The sequence below is a fragment of the Oncorhynchus keta genome, chromosome 27 (genome assembly GCF_023373465.1).
Source record: "Oncorhynchus keta strain PuntledgeMale-10-30-2019 chromosome 27, Oket_V2, whole genome shotgun sequence".
NCBI classification, from domain to species: Eukaryota; Metazoa; Chordata; class Actinopteri; order Salmoniformes; family Salmonidae; genus Oncorhynchus; species Oncorhynchus keta.
The window spans coordinates 19,953,284-19,976,688 of record NC_068447.1 but is presented as its reverse complement, the minus strand read 5'-3'; the positions used below and the strand labels follow the sequence as shown (position 1 = coordinate 19,976,688).

At 44.8% G+C, this 23,405-nt stretch overlaps 1 protein-coding gene across 4 annotated transcripts in view; it reads right to left on the bottom strand.

Annotated features, from left to right (window-relative positions):
* LOC118371511 (sodium/potassium-transporting ATPase subunit beta-1-interacting protein 3-like) overlaps nt 1-23,100 on the bottom strand; it is a 163,589-nt gene extending 140,489 nt beyond the window's left edge. For all 4 annotated transcript variants that reach the window (XM_052481889.1, XM_052481891.1, XM_052481892.1 and 1 more), the window contains exon 1: nt 22,799-23,100. In XM_052481889.1, the coding sequence (XP_052337849.1) occupies nt 22,799-22,852 (54 nt within the window). In that variant the 5' untranslated portion in view covers nt 22,853-23,100. The remainder of the gene's footprint in view (nt 1-22,798) is intronic.
* Between the last annotated feature and the right edge of the window lie 305 nt (nt 23,101-23,405).

Here is a 23,405-nt window from a genome sequence, read left to right as displayed (position 1 = left end):
AAAGTCACTCTTTATATCCAAAAACCTCAGTTTTGTTCGAGGGTTTTGTTCAGTAATCCACAGGCTCAAACTCAGTCACAACAGGCAGACAAAAAATCCAAATAGTATCCGTAAAATTTGTAGAAACATATCAAACAATGTTTATAATCAATCCTCAGGTTGGTTTTAGCCTAAATAATTGATAATATTTCAACCAGACAATAACGTCGTCAATATAAAATGTAAACAAGAAAGGCGGGCTCTCGGTCGTGTGCATGAAAAATCTCTGGGACACTGTAGGGTCCACTTATTCAGAATGGTCTTACTCTCTCATTTTTCATAATACAAGCCTGAAACCATTTCTAAAGACTGTTGACATATAGTGGAAGCGATAGGAAGTGCAACTTGAGTCCTAAGTCAATGGATACTGTAATGGCATTCAATAGAAAACTACAAACATAAAAAAATCCCACTTCCTGGATGGATTTTTCTCAGGTTTTCGCCTGCCAAATCAGTTCTGTTATACTCACAGACATTATTGTAACAGCTTGGGAACTTTAGAGTGTTTTCTATCCAAATCTACCAATTATATGCATATCCTAGCTTCTGGGACTGAGTAGCAGGCAGTTTACTTTGGGCACGCTTTTCATCCGGAGGTGAAAATAGTGCCCCCTACCTTAGTGAAGTTAAGAACAAATTCTTATTTACAAGGACTGCCTACTACTTCCTCCCCATCAGGGATTTGAACCCCGGTCTCCTGCATGCCCGCAATCTCTAGTACAGACATTATTGAAGGCTACCAAATGTTTCTCAAAGATGCTCTCTGGTGGTCAAACTAGCACAACTAGCATTAATGGTACTAGTGGTTCACACTTAAATAACGTGCCATAGAATTCTGCTGCAGTACGCTGCAACTTTTAAAGGAGGAACCACTGCACTGATAGTCATTTAGTTCAGTTACCTTCACTTTCTTGGGTAGAGGAACCATGGTGGACAACTTGAATGAATGAAATGCCCTGATTTACTGAAGTTGCAAGACATTGCTGGCTAAGAAATTACGGGACACAGCATTCCATTGCGATATACAGATTTTGATTGCCGATAGATAGGCCTAGTGCACGGTTCTGACTGGTGCCTGACCTCTCTCTCCGTCCCTCGCTAGCTCGCTATGAAACATGCAAGTGTTTGTGTTCTCAGAAGTACGGCAACTAATCAGTCTCCTCTGTTCCAAAAATACAGAATCTTAGGAGTCGATGAGTCAATGCCTAGCAGAATCTAGGAATAGATGCCGGGAGTCGACGTGCAAGGACTCAAGGAATCAATTATTTTGGAGACGACTCTCCACCAATACGTCATCTTCGTTAAAAGTTGGGAAAATGGGCAAGAAATGCAAGAGACAGCAGCGAAGTCCTGTATGGCAATACCTTGAAGTGTTAAATGAGAAGTTGTTGAAAGGCAAACTTGCGAGGTGGAATTGAGGTACAGTAATGGTAGTACAGGTGCTTAACCATCTGAAAACATATGTACCGTGAGACCCAAACCGTTAGTGGCAGCAGCGCTGATGCATCGTGAATTCACATGGACTTTTATAGGAAAACGGATAAAAGTTTAAACGTTAAGAAAAAATATATATTTGTCACATCCCTAGTGTGTGTGTGTGTGTCTGAGGCTGTCTCACTGTGACCAGACTGCTCCCTCCACTCTCTCTCTTCCATCAACCTGGCAGTGCCAAGGAAACGCAGTTCATTATCATCTATCAAAAAGACCCACACGCACATAATTGTAGACTACACACACACACACACACACACACAATATATAAACCTCAAGGTACAAACCCCCCTGATTTCCCCAGCTGAAGATCCCAGTCTCCTGGGCAGGGCCGTAGACACATATGAGGACACAGAGGTCCGGACATCTGTCATATTTTATATATATATATATATATATATGCATCAGTGGAGGCTGTTGAGGGGAGGATGGCTCATAATAATGGCTGGAATGGAGTCAATAGAATGGTACCAAACACATCAAACACATGGTTTCCATTCCAACCATTATTATGAGCCGTCCTCCCCTCAACAGCCTCCAGTGATACAGTATATTTTTAGGAACTCAAGTCGGGGACTCACCTTACTGTTGAGATATAGAATAGTAGAATACACAAGGTGCAATTTCAAAATGTGGTTGTGTGTCAAGCAGTTTTCCTTACTCACTGACAGTCACTCAATAAGACCATGACAGTTAAACAGTTTTTGATTGGTCAATGAGTCTGGTCAATGAGTCTGGTTGGTCAATAAGTTTAGTTAGTCAAGCCAGCTATCTAAAATTGTAGTAATCATTGCCAAAATACCAACCGGGCAAGCAGGGCACGCAGGTAAGGGTGCTCTCTTGTGGCTAGATGTTCTTTACCTTTCGGTCATCAGATTTGCCACTAATGCTCCTTATAGAACACAACACTGCACTCTATACTCCTCTGTAACCTAGTCATCTCTGTATACCCGTCGCAAGACCAACTGGTTAATGCTTATTTATAAAACCCTCTGAAGCCTCACTCCCCCTATCTGAGATATCTACTGCAGCCCTCATCCTCCACATACAACACCAGTTCTGCCAGTCACATTCTGTTAACTTCTTTGGGACTGGGGGGCAGTATTGAGTAGCTTGGATAATTATGTGCCCAGAGTAAACTGCCTGCTACTCAGGCCCAAAAGCTAGAATATGCATATAATTAGTAGATTTGGATAGAAAATACTGAGGTTTCTAAAACTGTTTGAATGATATCTGTGAGTATAACAGAACTCATATGGCAAGCAAAAACCTGAGAAAAAATCCAACCAGGAAGTGGGAAATCTGAGGTTTGTAGGTTTTCACGTATTTGCCAATCCAATATACAGTGTCTAGGCGGTTACACTTCCTAAGGCTTCCACTAGATGTCAACAGTCTTTAGAACCTTGTTTCAGGCTTCTACTTTGAAGGGGGAGCGAATGAGAGCTTGTTTGAGTCAGGTGTCTGGCAAATGCCATGAGCTAAATCATGCGCGTGGCCATGAGAGACAGCTGCATTACTTTTATTTTCTAAATAATAATAATAATAATATATGCCATTTAGCAGACGCTTTTATCCAAAGCGACATACAATCATGTGTGCATACATTCTACGTATGGGTGGTCCCGGGAATCGAACCCACTACCCTGGCGTTACAAGCGCCATGCTCTACCAACTGAGCTACAGAAGGACCAGACAAAGGAGTTGTCCGGTTGAAATATTATTGAAGATTTATGATAAAAACATCCTAAAGATTGATTCTATACATCGTTTGACATGTTTCTACGGACTGTAATATAACTTTTTTAAACTTTTCGTCAGAACTAAGCGATCGTGCATTGAGCATTTGGATTACTGGGCTAAACGTGCAAACAAAAGGAGGTATTTGGACATAAATGATGGACTTTATTGAACAACACAAACATTTATTGTGGAACTGAGATTCCTGGGAGTGCATTCCGATCAAGATAATCAAAGGTAAGTGAATATTTATAACGCTATTTCTGACTTTTCTGACACCTCTCCTTCTTTGGAAAATGGCTGGATGTTTTTCTCTGGCTAGGTGCTGACCTAACATAATCGCAAGGTGTGCTTTCGCCATAAAGCCTTTTTGAAATCTGACACAGCGGTTGCATTAAGGAGAAGTTTGTCTATAATTCCATGCATAACACTTGTATATTTTATCAATGTTTATTATGAGTATTTCTGTAATTTGATGTGGCTCTCTACACTTTCACCAGATGTTTGTTTGAGCCAATGCATTTCTGAACATAACACACCAATTTCAAATGAGGTTTTTGGGCATAAAGATTAACTTCATCGAACAAAACACACATTTATTGTGTAACATGAAGTCCTGTGAGTGCCATCTGATGAAGATAATCAAAGGTTAGTGATTAATTTACTTGCTATTTCTGACTTTTGTGAGCCCTCTCCTTGGCTGGAAAATGGCTGGATGGTTTTCTGTGACTAGGTGCTGACCTAACATAATCGTTTTGTGTGCTTTGAAATTGGACACTGTGGCTGGATTTACAACAAGTGTATCTTTAAAATGGTGTATAATACTTGTATGTTTGAGGAATTTTAATTATGGGATTTCTGTTGTTTTGAATTTGGCGCCCTGCAATTTCACTGGCTGTTGACAAGGTGGGAAGCTACCGTCCCACATATCCCAGGGAAGTTAAAGGTCCCCAAAGCACACACATCCCTGGATCGCTCGTCTTTTCAGTTCGCTGCTGCTAGCGACCGGAACGAGCTGCAACAAACACTCAAACTGTGCAGTTTTATCTCAATCTCTTCATTCAAAGACTCAATTGTGGACACTTAATGACAGTTCTGGCTGCTTTGAGTGATGTATTGTTGTCTCTACCTTCTTACCCTTTGTGCTGTTGTCTGTGCCCAACAATGTTTGTACCATGTTTTGTGCTACTACCATGTTGTGCTGCTGCCATGTTGTGTTGCTACCATGTTGTTCTCATGTTGTGTTGCTACCATGTTGTGTTGTCATGTGTTGCTGCCATGCTAAGTTGTTGTCTTAGGTCTCTCTTTATGTAGTGTTGTGTTGTCTCTCTTGTCGTGATGTGTGTTTTGTCCTATAATATAAAAATATATATTTTTTTATCCCAGCCCCTGTCCCGGCAGGATGGCTTTTGGTAGCCCGCCATTGTAAATAGGAATTTGTTATTAACTGACTTGCCTAGTTAAATAAAGGTTACATTTTTTTTTAACGGTGCACCCTATTCACAAAAATGTACCCACAATCACACTGTTCCTGTTGCGCACAATCACAAAAACAATTCCTCATACAAAAACCAATAAGCTCATCAGCATGACTAATTGCGCTTCCAAAGGAGTCATCTAGGCAATTACATCAACCAATGTGATAATGGCTGTGGTAATTTTAGCTTGTTTTTGCTGTTCTCCCAATAGCATTTTAGAGATTAAACTTTGTCTGTTTTTTAAATCTGATTTTACGGCTATTAACCTAAACACACACACACACACACGAGGTAGTCTTTGTTTTATTACCGTCCCATTCGCTCCATCTGAAGATATTAAACCTAATGACAACTGTAATGCATTAATAATAAAGCCATGCCGAGGCACAGTGTGTATGTGTGGACGTGTTTAGCTATTTGTATTTATCAAGGCAGCAGCTACTCTTCCTGGGGTCTGGCAAAATTAAGGCAGTTATACCATTTTAAAAACATTACAATACATTCATTACAGAATTCACAACACACTAAGTGTGTCCCCTCAGGACCATACTCCACTACCACATACCACTACCACATATCTACAATCCATGTGTACGTGTGTATGTTATCATGTGTGTGTATCCATGTGTTTGTGTGTGTAGAGTGTGTATGTTATCATGTGTGTGTATGCATGTGTCTGTGTTTGTTACTTTACAGTCCCGCTGTTCTTAAATCTGATTCTACTGCTGCATCAGTTACCTGATGTGGAATAGAGTTCCATGTAGTCATGGCTCTATGTAATGCTGTGCGCCTCCCATGGTCTGTTCTGTACTTGGGGACTGTGAAGAGACCTCTGGTGGCATGTCTTTTGGGGTATGCGTGGTTGTCTGAGCTGTGTGCTAGTCTTTTCAACAGACAGCTCGGTGCTTTCAACATGTCAATACCGCTCACATATACAAGTAGTGATGAAGTCAATCTCTCTTCTACTTTGAGCCAGGAGAGATTGACATGCATATTATTAATGTTTGCTCTCTGTGTACATCCAAGGGCCAGCCGTGCTTCCCTGTTCTGAGCCAATTGCAATCCCACTTTGTGGCACCTGACCACACGACTGAACAGTAGTCCAGGTGCGACAAAACTAGAGCCTGTAGGACCTGCCTTGTTGATAGTGCTGTTCAGAAGGTAGAGCAGCATGGACAGACTTCTCCCCATCTTAGCTACTATTGTATCAATATGTTTGGACCATGACACTTTACAATCCAGGGTTACTTCAAGCAGTTTAATCACCTCAACTTGCTCAATTTCTGTAACGAATACACAGGGAGAAAAAGGTGTAGATTCACAGGCAGAGCGCAGCAGATGTTTCTTAAGCCTTGCAGAAGGCAGGAATCGTGGTCGCAGGCAGGCAACGGTCAAACACAGGCAGGCAACGGTCAAACAAAGGCAGGCAATGGTCAAACACAGGCAGGCAACGGTCAAACACAGGCAGGCAACGGTCAAACACAGGCAGGCAACGGTCAAACACAGGCAGGCAACGGTCAAACACAGGCAGGTAGGCAGTCAAAAACAAACAATACCTCACAACCATAAAAACAGAAAGAACTGAACTAAATAGGGAGCTGATGAGACCAGGTGAGAAACCAACACAGGTGAAAACAATTAACAAAAATGAAAGACAGGGCTACGTTCCAGAACACAAAGAAACAGGGCTACGTTCCAGAACACAAAGAAACAGGGCTACGTTCCAGAACACAAAGAAACAGGGCTACGTTCCAGAACACAAAGAAACAGGGCTACGTTCCAGAACACAAAGAAACAGGGCTACGTTCCAGAACACAAAGAAACAGGGCTACACGTTCCAGAACACAAAGAAACAGGGCTACACGTTCCAGAACACAAAGAAACAGGGCTACATTCCAGAACACAAAGAAACAGGGCTACACGTTCCAGAACACAAAGAAACAGGGCTACACGTTCCAGAACACAAAGAAACAGGGCTACACGTTCCAGAACACAAAGAAACAAGGCTACGTTCCAGAACACAAAGAAACAAGGCTACATTCCAGAACACAAAGAAACAGGGCTATGTTCAAGAACACAGAGAAACAGGGCTACGTTCCAGAACACAAAGAAACAGGGCTATGTTCAAGAACACAGAGAAACAGGGCTACACGTTCCAGAACACAAAGAAACAAGGCTACGTTCCAGAACACAAAGAAACAGGGCTATGTTCAAGAACACAGAGAAACAGGGCTACGTTCAAGAACAAAGAAAAATAACACAAGGTAGACTAAGAAAAGAAAAGCAGAACCTTACAATTTCCACATGATTTATTACCGAATTTAGTTGAGGTTTAGGGTTTAGTGAACGATTTGTCGCAAATACAATGCAGCTCTTCGTTAAATGTTGCAGTCATTTCAGTTGCTGTAATAGCTGACGTATATAGTGTTGCTCTGGGGAATTCCTGATTCTACCTGGATTATGTTGGAGAAGCTTCCATTAAAGAACAACCTCTGTGTTCTGTTAGATAGGTACCTCTTTATCCACAATATAGCAGGGGCTGTAAAGCCATAACACATACATTTTTCCAGCAGCAGACTATGATCGATAATGTTAAAAGCGGCACTGAAATCTAACAAATTTCTCTCAGTCAATCATCAGTCATTTGTGCAAGTGCTGTGCTTGTTGAATGTCCTTCACTATAAACGTGCTGAAAGTTGGATGTCAATTTGTTTATTGTAAAAATAGCATTGTATCTGGTCAAACACCATTTTCTCCAAAACTTTACTCAGGGTTGGTAAGAGGCTGATTGGTCGGCTATTTGAGCCAGTAAAGGGGGCTTTACTATTCTTGGGTAGCGGAATGACTTTAGCTTCCCTCCAGGCCTGAGGGCACACGCTCCCTAGTAGGCTTAAATTGAAGATGTGGCAAATAGGAGTGGCAATATCGTTCGCTATAATCCTCAGTAATTGTCCATCCAAGTTGTCAGACCACAGTGGCTTGTCATTGTTGATAAACCATTTCTTCACCTCTTCTACACTCACTTTAAGGAATTCAAAATTACAATTATTGTCTTCAATAATTTGGTCAGATATACTCGGGATGTGCAGTGTCAGTGTTTGTTGCTGGCATGCCTACGTTTGATCATCTTGCCAATGGAAAAAATCATTAAAGCAGTTGGTAATATCAGTGGGTTTTGTGATGAAGGAGCCATCTGATTCAATGAATGATGGTCCTGAGTTGCCTTTTTTCATTGAAGGTGCTCCAAAGCTTTTTTACTATCATTCTTTATGTCAGTTATAGTGTAGTTTCTTCTTCTTTTTTATTAAGTTTAGTCACATGATTTCTCAATTTGCAGTATGTTTGCCAATTGGTTGTGCAGCCAGACTTATTTGCCATTCCTTTTGCCTCATTCCTCTCAACCATACAATTGTTTAATTCCTCATCAATCCACGGGGATTTAACAGTTTTCAAAGTAATTTTCTTAATGGGTGCGTGCTTATTAGTAACTGGGATAACCAATTTCACAAATGTGTCAAGTGCAAAGTCTGTTTACTCCTCATACACACCATGGACCAACAAATATGCTTTACATCAACAACATAGGAATCACTGCAAAACTTATTGTATAACCTCTTATACACTATATTAGGCCCAGCCTTTGGAACTTTTGTTTTCCTAGATATGGCTGCTACATAGTGATCACTACATCCGATGGATCTGGATACTGCTTTCAAGCACATTTCTGCAGCATTAGTAAAGACGTGATCAATACATATCGACGATTTCATTCCTGTGCTGTTTGTAACTACCCTGGTAGGTTGACTGGTAACCTGGTTGCAGGCACTGGTTACAGTTTGAAGCTTTTTGTTGAGGGGGCAGCTTAATGAAAGCCAGTCAATATTTAAAAATCACCCAGAATATATAACTGTTGATATCACATACATTATCAAGCATTTCACACATATTATCCAGATACTGACTGTTAACACTTGGTCTATAGCAGCTTCCAACCATGGGGCTTTAGGTGAGGCAGATGAACCTGAAGCCATATTACTTCATTTTTTTCTCCATTAGATCCTCTCTAATCTTTACAGGAATGTGGTTCTGAATATAAACAGCAACACCTCCATGTTAGGAAATTATGATTAATATGACTGAACAAATCATTTTAAATGGAACTGTAAGTAAACTTATACTCTGTTTTATTATATCTGATTAACAATATGAGTTCATAAGAAGGGATTGTGTGAGACACGGACAAGGAGTAATAAAAAGTTAATGAACACCATTCCAACTAGGCAGAAACGAATGGGTTGTGGACTGTGAAAACACAGAAGGTTGTTAGCCTATGGTTGACCCTACTGAAACTTAGCTCTGGGGTTTTTAGATAAGGCAGTGAGTGCATTCCTAGGGTTTCTGTTAATTAAAACTGTCCGTTCAGTGGTGATTGATAATGTTGGGGGGTCAAAAGTTATCTGGGAGTGTGGTAGTAAGTTAAAATTAACTTTACACCTTACTTTGTCCCGGTCGAGAGGAGGGGATTCTGTTAAAGCAGTGAAATGACGTCATGATCTGTATATAAACTGATGCATGTGTTTAAGTGGTAGCGTGCTCCGAGAATAAATTATATTACCTATTATTGAAAGACTGGTCTGCGTCTATTTTATGCAAACAAGAAATCTTACAAATTCTCATAAAATAGATTAAGGGCTTTCAATTGATGAAAGCACATTGGCATAATTAAATTATAGTAACACTCCACCACTAGAATTTCTGTATTTTCAATAAATGGTATACAAAATCAGCAGAGACATTCAGGGCAGTTAGAGTGAAATAAATTGTTACTTGCATTCAATGCCCCTGGTATAATGTAAATTTGCTAAAACATTATGATGACTCAGCGACACAATGGTAGGGATTAACTGAGCTGGGCTTGGGTCATTGATAAGTCATTGTCTCAACGCAGCCTTATAATGCTGTGAAGAGAGATTGGAAACCCAAATTGGTCTACAAGGACAAGTTCCGGCCTGGTTTAGATCTTATCTGTCGGAAAGATATCAGTTTGTCTCTGTGAATGGTTTGTCCTCTGACAAATCAACTGTACATTTCGGTGTTCCTCAAGGTTCCGTTTTAGGACCACTATTGTTTTCACTATATATTTTACCTCTTGGGGATGTTATTCGAAAACATAATGTTAACTTTCACTGCTATGCGGATGACACACAGCTGTACATTTCAATGAAACATAGTGAATCCCCAAAATTGCCCTTGCTAGAAGAATGTGTTTCAGACATAAGGAAGTGGATGGCTGCAAACTTTCTACTATTAAACTCGGACAAAACAGAGATGCTTGTTCTAGGTCCCAAGAAACAAAGAGATCTTCTGTTGAATCTGACAATTAATCTTAATGGTTGTACAGTCGTCTGAAATAAAACTGTGAAGGACCTCGGCGTTACTCTGGACCCTGATCTCTCTTTTGAAGAACATATCAAGACTATTTCAAGGTTAGACTACTGCAATGCTCTACTTTCCGGCTACCCGGATAAAGCACTAAATAAACTTCAGTTAGTGCTAAATACGGCTGCTAGAATCCTGACCAGAACCAAAATATTTGATCATATTACTCCAGTGCTAGCCTCTCTACACTGGCTTCCTGTCAAAGCAAGGGCTGATTTCAAGGTTTTACTGCTAACCTACAAAGCATTACATGGGCTTGCTCCTACCCATCTCTCTGATATGGTCCTGCCGTACATACCTACACGTACGCTACGGTCACAAGACGCAGGCCTCCTAATTGTCCCTAGAATTTCTAAGCAACCAGCTGGAGGCAGGGCTTTCTCCTATAGAGCTCAATTTTTATGGAACGGTCTGCCTACCCATGTCAGAGGCGCAAACTCGGTCTCAACCTTTAAGTATTTGCTGAAGACTCATCTCTTCAGTGGGTCATACGATTGAGTGTAGTCTGGCCAAGGAGTGGGAAGGTGAACGGAAAGGCTCTGGAGCAACGAACCGCCCTTGCTGTCTCTGCCTGGCCGGTTCCTCTCTTTCCACTGGGATTCTCTGCCTCTAACCCTATTACAGGGGCTGAGTCACTGGCTTGCTGGGGCTCTCTCATGCCATCCCTGGAAGGGGTCCGTCACCTGAGTGGGTTGATTCACTGATGTGGTCATCCTGTCTGGGTTGGCGCCCCCCCCCCCCCTTGGGTTGTGCCATGGCGGAGATCTTTGTGGGCTATACTCAGGCTTGTCTCAGGATGGTAAGTTGGTGGTTGAAGATATCCCTCTAGTGGTGTGGGGGCTGTGCTTTGGCAAAGTGGGTGGGGTTATATCCTTCCTGTTTGGCCCTGTCCGGGGGTGTCCTCAAATGGGGCCACAGTGTCTCCTGACCCCTCCTGTTTCAGCCTCCAGTATTTATGCTGCAGTAGTTTATGTGTCGGTGGGGCTAGGGTTAGTTTGTTATATCTGGGGTACTTCTCCTGTCCTATTCGGTGTCCTGTGTGAATCTAAGTGTGCGTTCTCTAATTCTCTCCTTCTCTCTTTCTTTCTCTCTCTTGGAGGACCTGAGCCCTAGGACCATGCCCCAGGACTACCTGACATGATGACTCCTTGCTGTCCCCAGTCCACCTGGCTGTGCTGCTGCTCCAGTTTCAACTGTTCTGCCTTATTATTATTTGACCATGCTGGTCATTTATGAACATTTGAACATCTTGGCCATGTTCTGTTATAATCTCCACCCGGCACAGCCAGAAGAGGACTGGCCACCCCACATAGCCTGGTTCCTCTCGAGGTTTCTTCCTAGGTTTTGGCCTTTCTAGGGAGTTTTTCCTAGCCACCGTGCTTCTACACCTGCATTGCTTGCTGTTTGGGGATTTAGGCTGGGTTTCTGTACAGCACTTTGAGATATCAGCTGATGTACGAAGGGCTATATAAATAAATTTGCTTTGATTTGATTTGCGAAAGGATCCAGGAATCCAAATGATTTGGGTGGATCCCATCCTCCTTATAAAACGTGTTGTTTCCAAAAGGTATCGAAATTGTTAACAAAAGTTACACCCATTGTGCTGCAATAATCACGTTGCCAGTTGTGAAGAGAAAGAATCCTGCTAAAGCGTTTAATGCCACGATTCAGAGAGGACACTGGGCCAGATATGATTGGTCTTTTGTTAGTGTCTAGCAGGGAGTCAATCAGCTCTTTAAAGTCCAGTTTCAACTGTTCAGAGCTGCCCTTCATAATGTCATTAAAACTCACATGGACTACGATGGAATCAATGTCCATGTCCTGATGTAGTACATTCGGGAGCAGCTTAGTAATGTCATTGACTCCAGCTCCGGGATGGGACATTGTTTTTGGCACCAGGAACAGTCACATTTCTTACCATGGAGTTGCCCAAAATCATGGCCAGCGAGAAGGACGAGGAAATCCACCCACTGCCACGCTTCACAGGATGGTGCCTCCGACAGATCGAGAGCAGGGAAGGAAGGTTGCCGACGTCAACTTCAAAATCGTGGGGAAGGAGTAGGAGTAGGTACAGCGGCCGCAGACACAGGTACCCCCAGCGACAAAGGTGCAGGAAGATCAGGCCCCCGGGTGGCGAAACTATTTCTTGTTTGTATCCGCTCTGGGCCTCCCGTTGGGAGTGTAGACTCCTTCGTTGATTGCCATGCTCCTCTTGCTGTACTCCTTCAACTCCGCTATCAGATGGGGAAGGAGAGGCAGGAAATGTCTCCCCAGGCAAACGAACTCCAGGCAACACCGGCCAGTTGGATAACGACAAACGACAAGACAGAGATGCATCCAACATGTGAGAATGCCATCCAGCCACCTTCGTAGTAAGAATCAACATTCCACTACACTTTTAGGTTCGGGTTAGGTTTAGGATTAGGGTCAGGGTTAGGTTTAAGGTAGGGAAAAAAGGATTTTGAAAGGGACTTAATTGTGTGTCCCCACAAGGTGACTTATACAAGACTGTGTGGGTGCGTGTGCGTGCGCGGGTGTGTACAAGTCTGTGTGTACGTGTTTGTGCGTGAGTATGGGGGAGGGGTAGCCAGCAAATGGGGGAGACAACCAGTAACCCTCAGCTCATGAATATTAATTGTCAAATTTAAATGTTTAACGCTCGAACTGGCAAGGAACCCACAGTGTTACTTAAACTAGCCTAAACCCTTTGCAATGTGTGGAAGATTATGTGATACACACCAAAGACGGAAGTTCGTGTTTTGAGGATAAAAGAAGCAAGTCTTTTGTCCCAATATATTAGAAACCACATAGCCTAGAATTAGGCTAAAACAGCTCACTTTTCTCAGTTACTGGAACACTGTGATAAGGCCTACCTACACATGAAAACACTGAGGTAACACTCATCCTACACTATGCATTCATAGCACACAAGGTGCCGCTACCGCTACATCAGGATTATTCAGAAAGACACAATTCAGACACAGCGGGCGGGTTAACCTTTCCCAGAGGATGAGATAAGCACAGAACCATGACTGCTCCTCTCCTCCCTCCCCTCTCTCTTTTCTCATTCATGATGATGCCTAACAGACACAACAGCCCCGTTAGAATTGCAGATGGTCTCCACTGCCTGCATCAGGGCTCTCGATCTGGCTGGCTTCCCACCAAAGCCAACTAGCCAGCGCCCCACCTAGCCAAGCACATCATTGTTGAGTAGGGTGTTGTGCTTGTGTTTGTCTTGTGTATGTCAGTGCTGTAGTACACATATTTCAAGGGTCATAGTTGAAGGGTAGGTGTTTTCCAGCTCTGCATTACTTCAGACCAGTGTGCATTTGGGTCTGCCTATGTGTGTGTGTCCAGTTCTCATGTTGATGTAGCCTCATATTTGACCGCTCAAGACTCACAAACAGGTCTTCTTGAGGACAACAGACACTCAAAAACAAAACCAGAATCAGTTGTCGTAAAACAACAATTATAAAAAAAACAAGTAGATGGAAGACGGCCAGACCAGCCATTCTGGGGTGGTACTATACAGAGAGCAACCCCAGCTGTTCTGAACCGTCAGAGCGGAGAGGAACGACAATATTCCCAATTCATAGAAACTCATTATCCGCCTTCAGAGAGAGATCACCACCACTAGCTTCTCACTGTCCAGCCACCATGCAGCACACCACAATTTAATTGGGGATGCCAATGATGCCATAGTGGTTTGATCAAATCCAGAAAGACATTACAAAGCACTCTCCACACCTTGCTATCATCACATGGCCTGGGCCTTTCAAGATGGGTTCAGCTGTCCTATTTTTAGCCCACAGCATCATTTATGGTGTCTTATTTATGGTGATGATCCAATTATATGCTGCAGGGTAATGTATATCTTAGGCTAATAAAACAACCTAAGTCAGTGAGAGGGCCTGTACGGTCAGTACCTGATCACATGACCTACCCTAAGCAGGAACAGCACTAGGGCTTTGCAGAGAGAGCCCTAACAGCCTTGGTTTTATTAGATCACGCTGAAACTAGCCTAACCCAATGGCCGGAGAGACATTTTCCATTTACATTTTAGTCCTTCAGCAGACACTCCTATCCAGGGCGACTTACGGTATTGAGTGCATACATTTTCGTACACACCTGACAACCCCTGAGCTCTCCCTCTCCCTCCCGTTTCCACAGGTTTGGTCAAATTCATCAAAACAGAGTGAGGTGTGGCTGGCAATGACCCAACACAGCAAGGGGTCTGGGGCATCCAGAAATATGCTGTTCCAAGCAGTCTTCAGGGACTCCATAGGAAAGCTGTTCCAGCAGTCTTCAGGGACTCCATAGGAAAGCTGTTCCAGTAGTCTTCAGGGACTCCATAGGAAAGCTGTTCCAGCAGTCTTCAGGGACTCCATAGGAAAGCTGTTCCAGCAGTCTTCAGGGACTCCATAGGAAAGCTGTTCCAGCAGTCTTCAGGGACTCCGTAGGAAAGCTGTTCCAGCAGTCTTCAGGGACTCCGTAGGAAAGCTGTTCCAGCAGTCTTCAGGGACTCCGTAGGAAAGCTGTTCCAGCAGTCTTCAGGGACTCCATAGGAAAGCTGTTCCAGCAGTCTTCAGGGACTCCATAGGAAAGCTGTTCCAGCAGTCTTCAGGGACTCCATAGGAAAGCTGTTCCAGCAGTCTTCAGGGACTCCATAGGAAAGCTGTTCCAGCAGTCTTCAGGGACTCCATAGGAAAGCTGTTCCAGCAGTCTTCAGGGACTCCATAGGAAAGCTGTTCCAGCAGTCTTCAGGGACTCCATAGGAAAGCTGTTCCAGCAGTCTTCAGGGACTCCATAGGAAAGCTGTTCCAGCAGTCTTCAGGGACTCCGTAGGAAAGCTGTTCCAGCAGTCTTCAGGGACTCCGTAGGAAAGCTGTTCCAAGCAGTCTTCAGGGACTCCGTAGGAAAGCTGTTCCAGCAGTCTTCAGGGACTCCATAGTCTTCAGAAAGCTGCTCCAGCAGTCTTCAGGGACTCCATAGGAAAGCTGTTCCAGCAGTCTTCAGGGACTCCGTAGGAAAGCTGTTCCAGCAGTCTTCAGGGACTCCATAGGAAAGCTGTTCCAGCAGTCTTCAGGGACTCCATAGGAAAGCTGTTCCAGCAGTCTTCAGGGACTCCATAGGAAAGCTGTTCCAGCAGTCTTCAGGGACTCCATAGGAAAGCTGTTCCAGCAGTCTTCAGGGACTCCATAGGAAAGCTGTTCCAACACCCCCCCCCCCTTCTCTAATGAGAAAAAAGGTCAGAACAGAGGGAAGGAGGAGAAACAGGTGTCTCACTGAGCAAGGTCACAGGAGTGTGTGATTGTGCTGTGTGTGTGCATGTCTGTCTGTGTGCATAGGGAGAGGGAAGCATGTCTGTGTGTGCATAGGGAGAGGGAAGCATGGCTGTCTGTGTGCATAGGGAGAGGGAAGCATGTCTGTCTGTGTGCATAGGGAGAGGGAAGCATGTTGTGAAGAAATGCATTGTCATTGTATGTCATAAATGTCTGATGAGTGTGGATGGAGTCTCCATCTCCCACAGCCCTCTCCCTCTCCTCCAACCCTCTCGCTCTCCCCCAGCCCTCTCTCTCTCTCCCCAGCCCTCTATCTCGCTCCCAGCCCTCTCTCTCCCAGCCCCCTCTCTCCCAGCCCTCTCTCTCCCAGCCCCCTCTCTCCCAGCCCCTTCTCTCCCAGCCCCTCCTCTCTCCCAGCCCCTCCTCTCTCCATCTCCCCCAGCCCCCTCCCTCCTTCTCTCTCTCTCCCCCCATCTCCCCCAGCCCTCCCTCTCTCTCTCCCCATCTCCCCCAGCCCCCCCCTCCCTCTCCATCTCCCCAGCCCTCCCTCCCTCTCTCCCCCCAGCCCTCCCTTCCTCTCTCCCCCAGCCCTCCCTTCCTCTCTCCCCCCATCTCACCAAGCCCTCCCTCCCTCTCCATCTCACCGAGCCCTCCCTCTCCATCTCCCCATCTCCCCCTCCCTCCACATCTCCCCCAGCCCTCCCTCCCTCTCCACCTCCCCCAGTCCTCCCTCCCTCTCCATCTCCCCCAGTCCTCCCTCCCTCTCCATCTCCCCCAGTCCTCCCTCCCTCTCCATCTCCCCCAGTCCTCCCTTCCTCTCCATCTCCCCCATGGTCCTTCTGTAGCTCAGTTGGTAGAGCATGGCGCTTGTAACGCCAGGGTAGTGGGTTCGATTCCCGGGACCACCCATACGTAGAATGTATGCACACATGACTGTAAGTCGCTTTGGATAAAAGCGTCTGCTAAATGGCATATATTATTATTATATATTATCTCCATCTCACCGAGCCCTCCCTCTCCATCTCTCCATCTCCCCCAGCCATCCCTCCCTCTCTCCCCCCATCTCTCCATCTCCCCCAGCCCTCCCTCCATCTCCCCCAGCACTCCCCCTCCATCTCCCCCAGCCCTCCCTCCCTATCTCCCCCAGCCCTCCCTCCCTCTCCATCTCCCCCAGTCCTCCCTCCCTCTCCATCTCCCCCAGTCCTCCCTCCCTCTCCATCTCCCCCAGCCCTCCCTCCCTATCTCCCCCAGTCCTCCGTCCCTCTCCATCTCCCCCAGCCCTCCCTCCCTCTCCATCTCCCCCCGCCCTCCCTATCTCCCCCAGTCCTCCGTCCCTCTCCATCTCCCCAGCCCTCCCTCCCTCTCCATCTCCCCAGCCCTCCCTCCCTATCTCCCCCAGCCCTCCCTCCCTATCTCCCCCAGCCCTCCCTCCCTATCTCCCCCAGTCCTCCCTCCCTCTCCATCTCCCCCAGTCCTCCCTCCCTCTCCACCTCCCCCAGTCCTCCCTCCCTCTCCATCTCCCCCAGTCCTCCCTCTCCATCTCCCCCAGTCCTCCCTCCCTCTCCACCTCCCCCAGTCCTCCCTCCCTCTCCATCTCCCCCAGTCCTCCCTCCCTCTCCATCTCCCCCAGTCCTCCCTCCCTCTCCATCTCCCCCAGTCCTCCCTCCCTCTCCATCTCCCCCAGTCCTCCCTCCCTCTCCACCTCCCCCAGTCCTCCCTCCCTCTCCATCTCCCCCAGTCCTCCCTCCCTCTCCACCTCCCCCAGTCCTCCCTCCCTCTCCATCTCCCCCAGTCCTCCCTCCCTCTCCATCTCCCCCAGTCCTCCCTCCCTCTCCATCTCCCCCAGTCCTCCCTCCCTCTCCATCTCCCCCAGTCCTCCCTCCCTCTCCATCTCCCCCAGTCCTCCCTCCCTCCCTCTCCATCTCCCCCAGTCCTCCCTGTTGCAACAATGTGCAAATAGTTAAAGTACAAAAGGGAAAACAAAAACATAAATATTGGTTGTATTTACAATGATGTTTGTTCTTCACTGGTTGCTCTTTTCTTTTGGCAACACGTCACAAATATTGCTGCTGTGATGGCACACTATGGTATTTCACCCAATAGATATGGGAGTTTATCAAAATTGGATTTGTTTTCTAATTCTTTGTGGATCTGTGTAATCTGAGGGAAATATGTGTCTCTAATATGGACATACATGGCAGGAGGTTAGGAAATGCAGGTCAGTTTCCACCTCATTTTGTGGGTAGTGCGCACATAGCCTGTATTCTCAATAGCAAGGCTATGCTCATCGAGTCTGTACATATTCAAAGCTTTCCTTAAGTTTGGGTCAGTCACAGTGATCAGGCATTCGGTCACTGTGTACTCTCTGTTTAGGGCAAAATAGCATTCTAGTTTGCTCAATTGTTTTGGTTAATACTTCCCAATATGTCAAGTATTTTTCTTTTTGTTTTCTCATGATTTGGTTGGGTCTAATTGTGTTGCTGTCCTGGGGCTCTGTGGGGTATGTTTGTGTTTGTGAACAGAGCCCCAGGACCAGCTTGCTTAGGGGACTCTTCTCCAGGTTCATCTCTCTGTAGGTGATGGCTTTGTTATGGAAGGTTTGGGAATCGCTTCCTTTTAGGTGGTTGTAGAATTTAACGTCTCTTTTCTGGTTAGCGGTTAGCGGCCTAATTCTGCTCTGCATGCATTATTTGGTGTTTTACATTGTACACAGATTATATTTTTGCAGAATTCTGCAAGCAGTCTCTCAATTTGGTGTTTGTCCCATTTTGTGAATTCTTGGTTGGTTAGCTGACCCCAGACCTCACAACCATAAAGGGCAATGGGTCGTATAACTGATTCAATTTTTCTTTAGCCAGATCTTAATTGGTATGTTGAATTTTATGTTCCTTTTGATGGCATAGAAGGACCTTCTTGCCTTGACTCTTAGATGATTCACAGCTTATTGGAAGTTACCTGTGGCGCTGATGTTAAGGCCGAGGTATGTAAACTTTGTGTGCTCTAGGGCAACGGTGTCTAAATTAAATGTCTATTTGTGGTCCTGGCAAATGGACCTTTTTTGAAACACCATTATTTTTGTCTTACTGAGAATTACTCTCAGGACCCAGAACTGACAGAATCTGTGCAAAAGATCTAGGTGCTGCTGTAGGCCCTACTTGGTTGGGGACAGAAGCACCAGATCATCAGCAAACAGTACACTTTTGACTTCAGATTCTAGTAGGGTTAGGCCAGGTGCTCTCTCCCCCAACCCTCTCTTTCCATCTCCCTCAGCCCTCTCTCCCCAGCCCTCTTTCCTCCTCTATCTCTCTGTGTGTTGTCCAGTAATCCATGGTGTCCTAGTGAAGGGTGAATTCCCAGGGCCGGAATCCTGCTGGCTAAACAGGTGTTATCAACACGACAGTGCTCCCAGGCCTCCAGAAGAGAAGGGAGGAGGGGGAGGGGAAGTAAGAAGGTCAAGGAGGAGGTAAAGAGAACAGGAGAGGTATCTAGCTGTGAATGGCCGAAGGTGTCTCCAGTGAAGTGTTCGCTTTCTAACAATGGTTTCAATGGGGTCAAGGAGGAGCAACAAACACTAGGGAAAGGATGAGCCTCAGAGGTCTTCAATATCGTATACAAACACAAACCAGCCGAGCTCATGTGAATAATGTATCTGCGACATGTAGACACTGGTGCGTCATTTATGAGGTAAACTAAAACAGGGAGCAGTTTCTGGTGAAAATGTCTCTTTAAAAAAAGGACAACATCCTGTTTGACCGTCTGCCCGACTGCGTGTGCATGTTTGTGTGTGCACATGCACAGTGCATTCGGAAAGTATTCAGACCCCTTGACTTTTTCCACATTTTGCAACGTTACAGCCTTATTCAAAAATGGATAAAATATTTTTCCTCAGCAATGTATACACAATATCCCGCAATAATAAAGCGAAAACTGGTTTTTAGACATTTTTGCAAATGTATTAAAAATAACAACGGAAATTGTCGAAGGCACTGCATCTCAGTGCTAGAGGCGTCACTACAGACCCTGGTTAAAATCCAGGCTGAATCAGCCGTGATTGGTAGTCCCATAGGGTGGCGCACAATTGGCACAGCGTCGTCCAGGCTTGGCCGGTGTAGGCCGTCATTATCAATAAGAATGTGTTCTTAACTGACTTGCCTAGTTAAATAAAGGTCAAATAAATCATAAACAATAATACATTAGTATTCAGATGCTTTACTATGAGACTCGAAACTGAGCTCAGATGCATCCTGTTTCCATTGATCATCCTTGAGACGCTTCTACAACCTGATTGGATTCCACCTGTGGTAAACTCAATTGATTGGACATGATTTGGAAAGGCACACACCACAGTTGACTGACAGTCCATGTCAGAGCAAAAGCCAAGCCCTTGAGGTCGAACCAATTGTCCATAGAGCTCCGAGACAAGATTGTGTTGCGACACAGATCTGGGGAACCAAAACATTTCTGCAAAACCTGGTTTTGCTTTGGCATTATGGGGTATTGTGTGTAGATTGATGGGGGGGGGACTATTTAATCAACTGTAGAATAAGGCTGTAACGTAACAGAATGTGGAAAAAGTGAATACTTTCCAAATGCACTGAACGTGTGTCACATTCCTGCCCTGGGGTGACGGTCGTCAACAGCCCTGGACCCCCCCCACACACATTACGTCGAAAGCAAAGAGCATTCAGGGAGGAGATTGATCTCCAGGAATCCCACAGCCAGCCAGGCAGCTACCCCCGAGGCAGGGAGAGGAGTAAAGCACCCTGGTAGAGTGCAGAGAGTGCTGCTGAATAGGAGATGATGGCATTGTTGATAGAAATACTATTACATTTCCACCACCATCATTCACACCATTTTTCATACAGTAATGGAGCTCTCTGGAACACTGCTGTACTCACCAGTCTAGAAATTAGGCACTATATGAGAGAGCAAATGGAGCAGAATATTGTTATGGACAAAGACATGAGTATGAGTTACATTGTAACCCACTGTACTGCAACAGGTACAGTACTATACATGGATTGAGGTTATGAATTGAAGGCTTTACATCACTTTGATTGAACCCTTTGTCATCTACATTCTCCACAACTGTAATAAACGCTAGCCACTCAAATCAAGTAGAAATCGTTGCTACAAAACCGTGTGTCAATTTCACATGCGCTTGGAATGGATACAGTAATTGAGCTACCACTTATTGGGAATAGAGCTCAGCCCAAGCATGGTTCCACGCCATGCTGCTGTGTTGTTTATAGGAGAACCAATCAATCTCTAGCGGGGGGTTACTGTGACCTGATAGGACCTGGATGACATCACCATGGCCCCTTCGTGAATTCTGACCACTGCACACACACATTTTACTTTTGCTAGCTGTGAATGGCAAGAAGTGTCTTCTTGACTGAGAAAAAACCCTTTTCTCCTCTCCTCTCCAGTAAGGCATAAACGTTTTAATGATGGTTTCAACAGGGACATGAAGGAGGAAATCAAATGAAAATATAATTGTCACACGCGTTGAATACAACAGGTGTTGACCTTACTCTGAAATGGACAAGCCCTAACCAACAATGCAGTTAAGAAAAATAAGAGTTAAGAAAACATTTACTAAAGTTAAAAAAAGTTACAATAAAATAACATTAATGAGCCTATATACCGGGGGTACTGGTATCGAGTCGATGTGCAGGGGTACAGCTTAGTCGAGGACAAATGCACTCTTAACAAAAAAAAGTGCTATCTAGAACCGGCTGTCCCTATAGGAAAAGCCTTTGAAGAACTCTTTTTGATTCCAGATAGAACCCTTTCCACAGAGGGTTCTACTGGGAACCAAAAAGGGTTCTCCTATTGGGACAGCCAAATAACCCTTTCGGAAGCTCTTTTCTAAGAATGTCGTACCCTTCCCACACCCCAAACAGGCAAACATTCCATGAATGTGTTCATGTCTGTGCTTTACTCTCTCTCTCCCTACTCCCTTCACTATGTCCTTAAACCTAATCCCTGGTGCATGGAAAGAATTACCAGAGCTATGGTTTTTTAAACAAATAAATGGTTGAGTAGAGATGGGGTTACTGGTATTTTAGCTGTTGATATGGTTGTATACTAGGGGCTTACCCAACCTCACTGTGTGAGAGAGCTCTTTTAATGCCATCATAAATAACATTCTCACACCCTGTCACCTCCACTTTCCCCTCCCTGCAGCAGGGTGGTGGAGAGAGGGAGAGATGGGCAAGATCGAACAATTCAGTGTTTAGTTAGAATGTGGAGGGGGCACTTATGGCAAGTTCACAGCCATTATGTGTAAAATGTCACGTCTCGCACTCCACTGATCACAACCGGGGAACCATCTCTCTCCAGCAGGTTGTAACTAGCTGAAGCCTCACTTTGTGGATCATAGACTCACATGGTGATTATTGGTCGGGTGGAAGCTCTCCTACAAAACGATCTATCCAAACTAAACTAATAGGATCGTACATCACAGTCAAAAAGGGATCAACTGTTTGAAAGCAGGCCATTTGTGAAATCAATGAAAGCCAACTCACACGTGTATTTGTTTTCACTGAGGTAGGATTACAAACGGACACCTGACACAGTGACTCAACCAGTGACAAGAGGTTGAACAGTCTTTGTAAAACTTCCTGGTGTGACTGATGTAGTTTAGCCTACTCTGACGTGCCACTCACAGTAACAACTTTAGCTGAGAAGAAACAATGGTGCTGATGTTGCACAAAACACCAATACAATAGGCTACTGTGGCAATTGTCACGCAGAAATCACAGTACACATTGGATAGCAGTACATGGATACACTTGTAGGCTACAGTACAATTGTTTGGTCAGCAGAGGTGCAGCAGAGGTGCGTGGACATGTTTGCACCAGTGTCATAGGGGCTATTTTGCATTTGTGGTGAGTTGATCTGGCCCAATAACTGCACATAACTATAGCTTGTGGATAAGGGAGTGCACACACACCACTCTTGAATCTTGCCATATGTTCTCTCGCGACTCGCGAAGTAGCCTATCCTCGTGGAATGGACGAGGTGAAGGAAAGAAACAGACAAGTGTGCTGCACGTGGATGTTTGGCCACATAATAGGCCTACTGTATGCCAATTGTATTTCACCGGCCATCAAGCTGCCTTCATCAGCTATCACTAATTCAACACGAAAGCACTGGTAGCAAAACTGGTCAGTGTCCACAGTAAATGCACAATAACGTGGCATGATAAAACAAATATTTAAAAAAATGTGTTTCACCCAAAACAACATTTAATTTTCTAAACTAAATCAAGAAACAAGAGAAAATTACACTTTTTGTATTCGGCTATAGAAATAACGGGCCACTCACCAGCTGGATCGCGCAAAGAAAGATGAGCGTGCAACGGCCGCTGCAGCACCCCATTGTATTAAAACCCAAATAGTACTCGAAAAACGATGAAAACACACACAACGGTCTAGACTGGTTCACTATGGCAAGGACCTTTCAGTGCAAAAAATGGCTTCAAGCTCGGTCAACGGTGAAAACTGTGTCTGTAAGCTCCAGGCACTGGCGTCCCATGCATTTTCTTTCCCCAAAATGATCGCTTTGTGTGTGAGAGGGGTAACTTGAGTTGATAGCCTATTACCGCTAGCACTCGAGTGTGTGTGTGTGTGTAGCGGGGAAAGAAGGGGGATAGGCTAGATGGTGTCAAAAACGTATCTTTGGATTTAACAGTGTCCAGTGACACAGGTCTGGTGTTCTCACCTGGTCCCTGTAATGTTTTTCCCCCAAGAGTTTAAACACAATTTTCATACGAACTCTTTTCATAACATGTTATATTGAGTAGGCTACATAATTATGCAAAAGTGGTAGGATATTGTTTTAAATATCCTGTTACTCAACATTTTAGGTGCGGAGACATTTTTGCTTCAATATTTTCACAATTTGTTTACAAATTTCATAATAAATGTTGGTA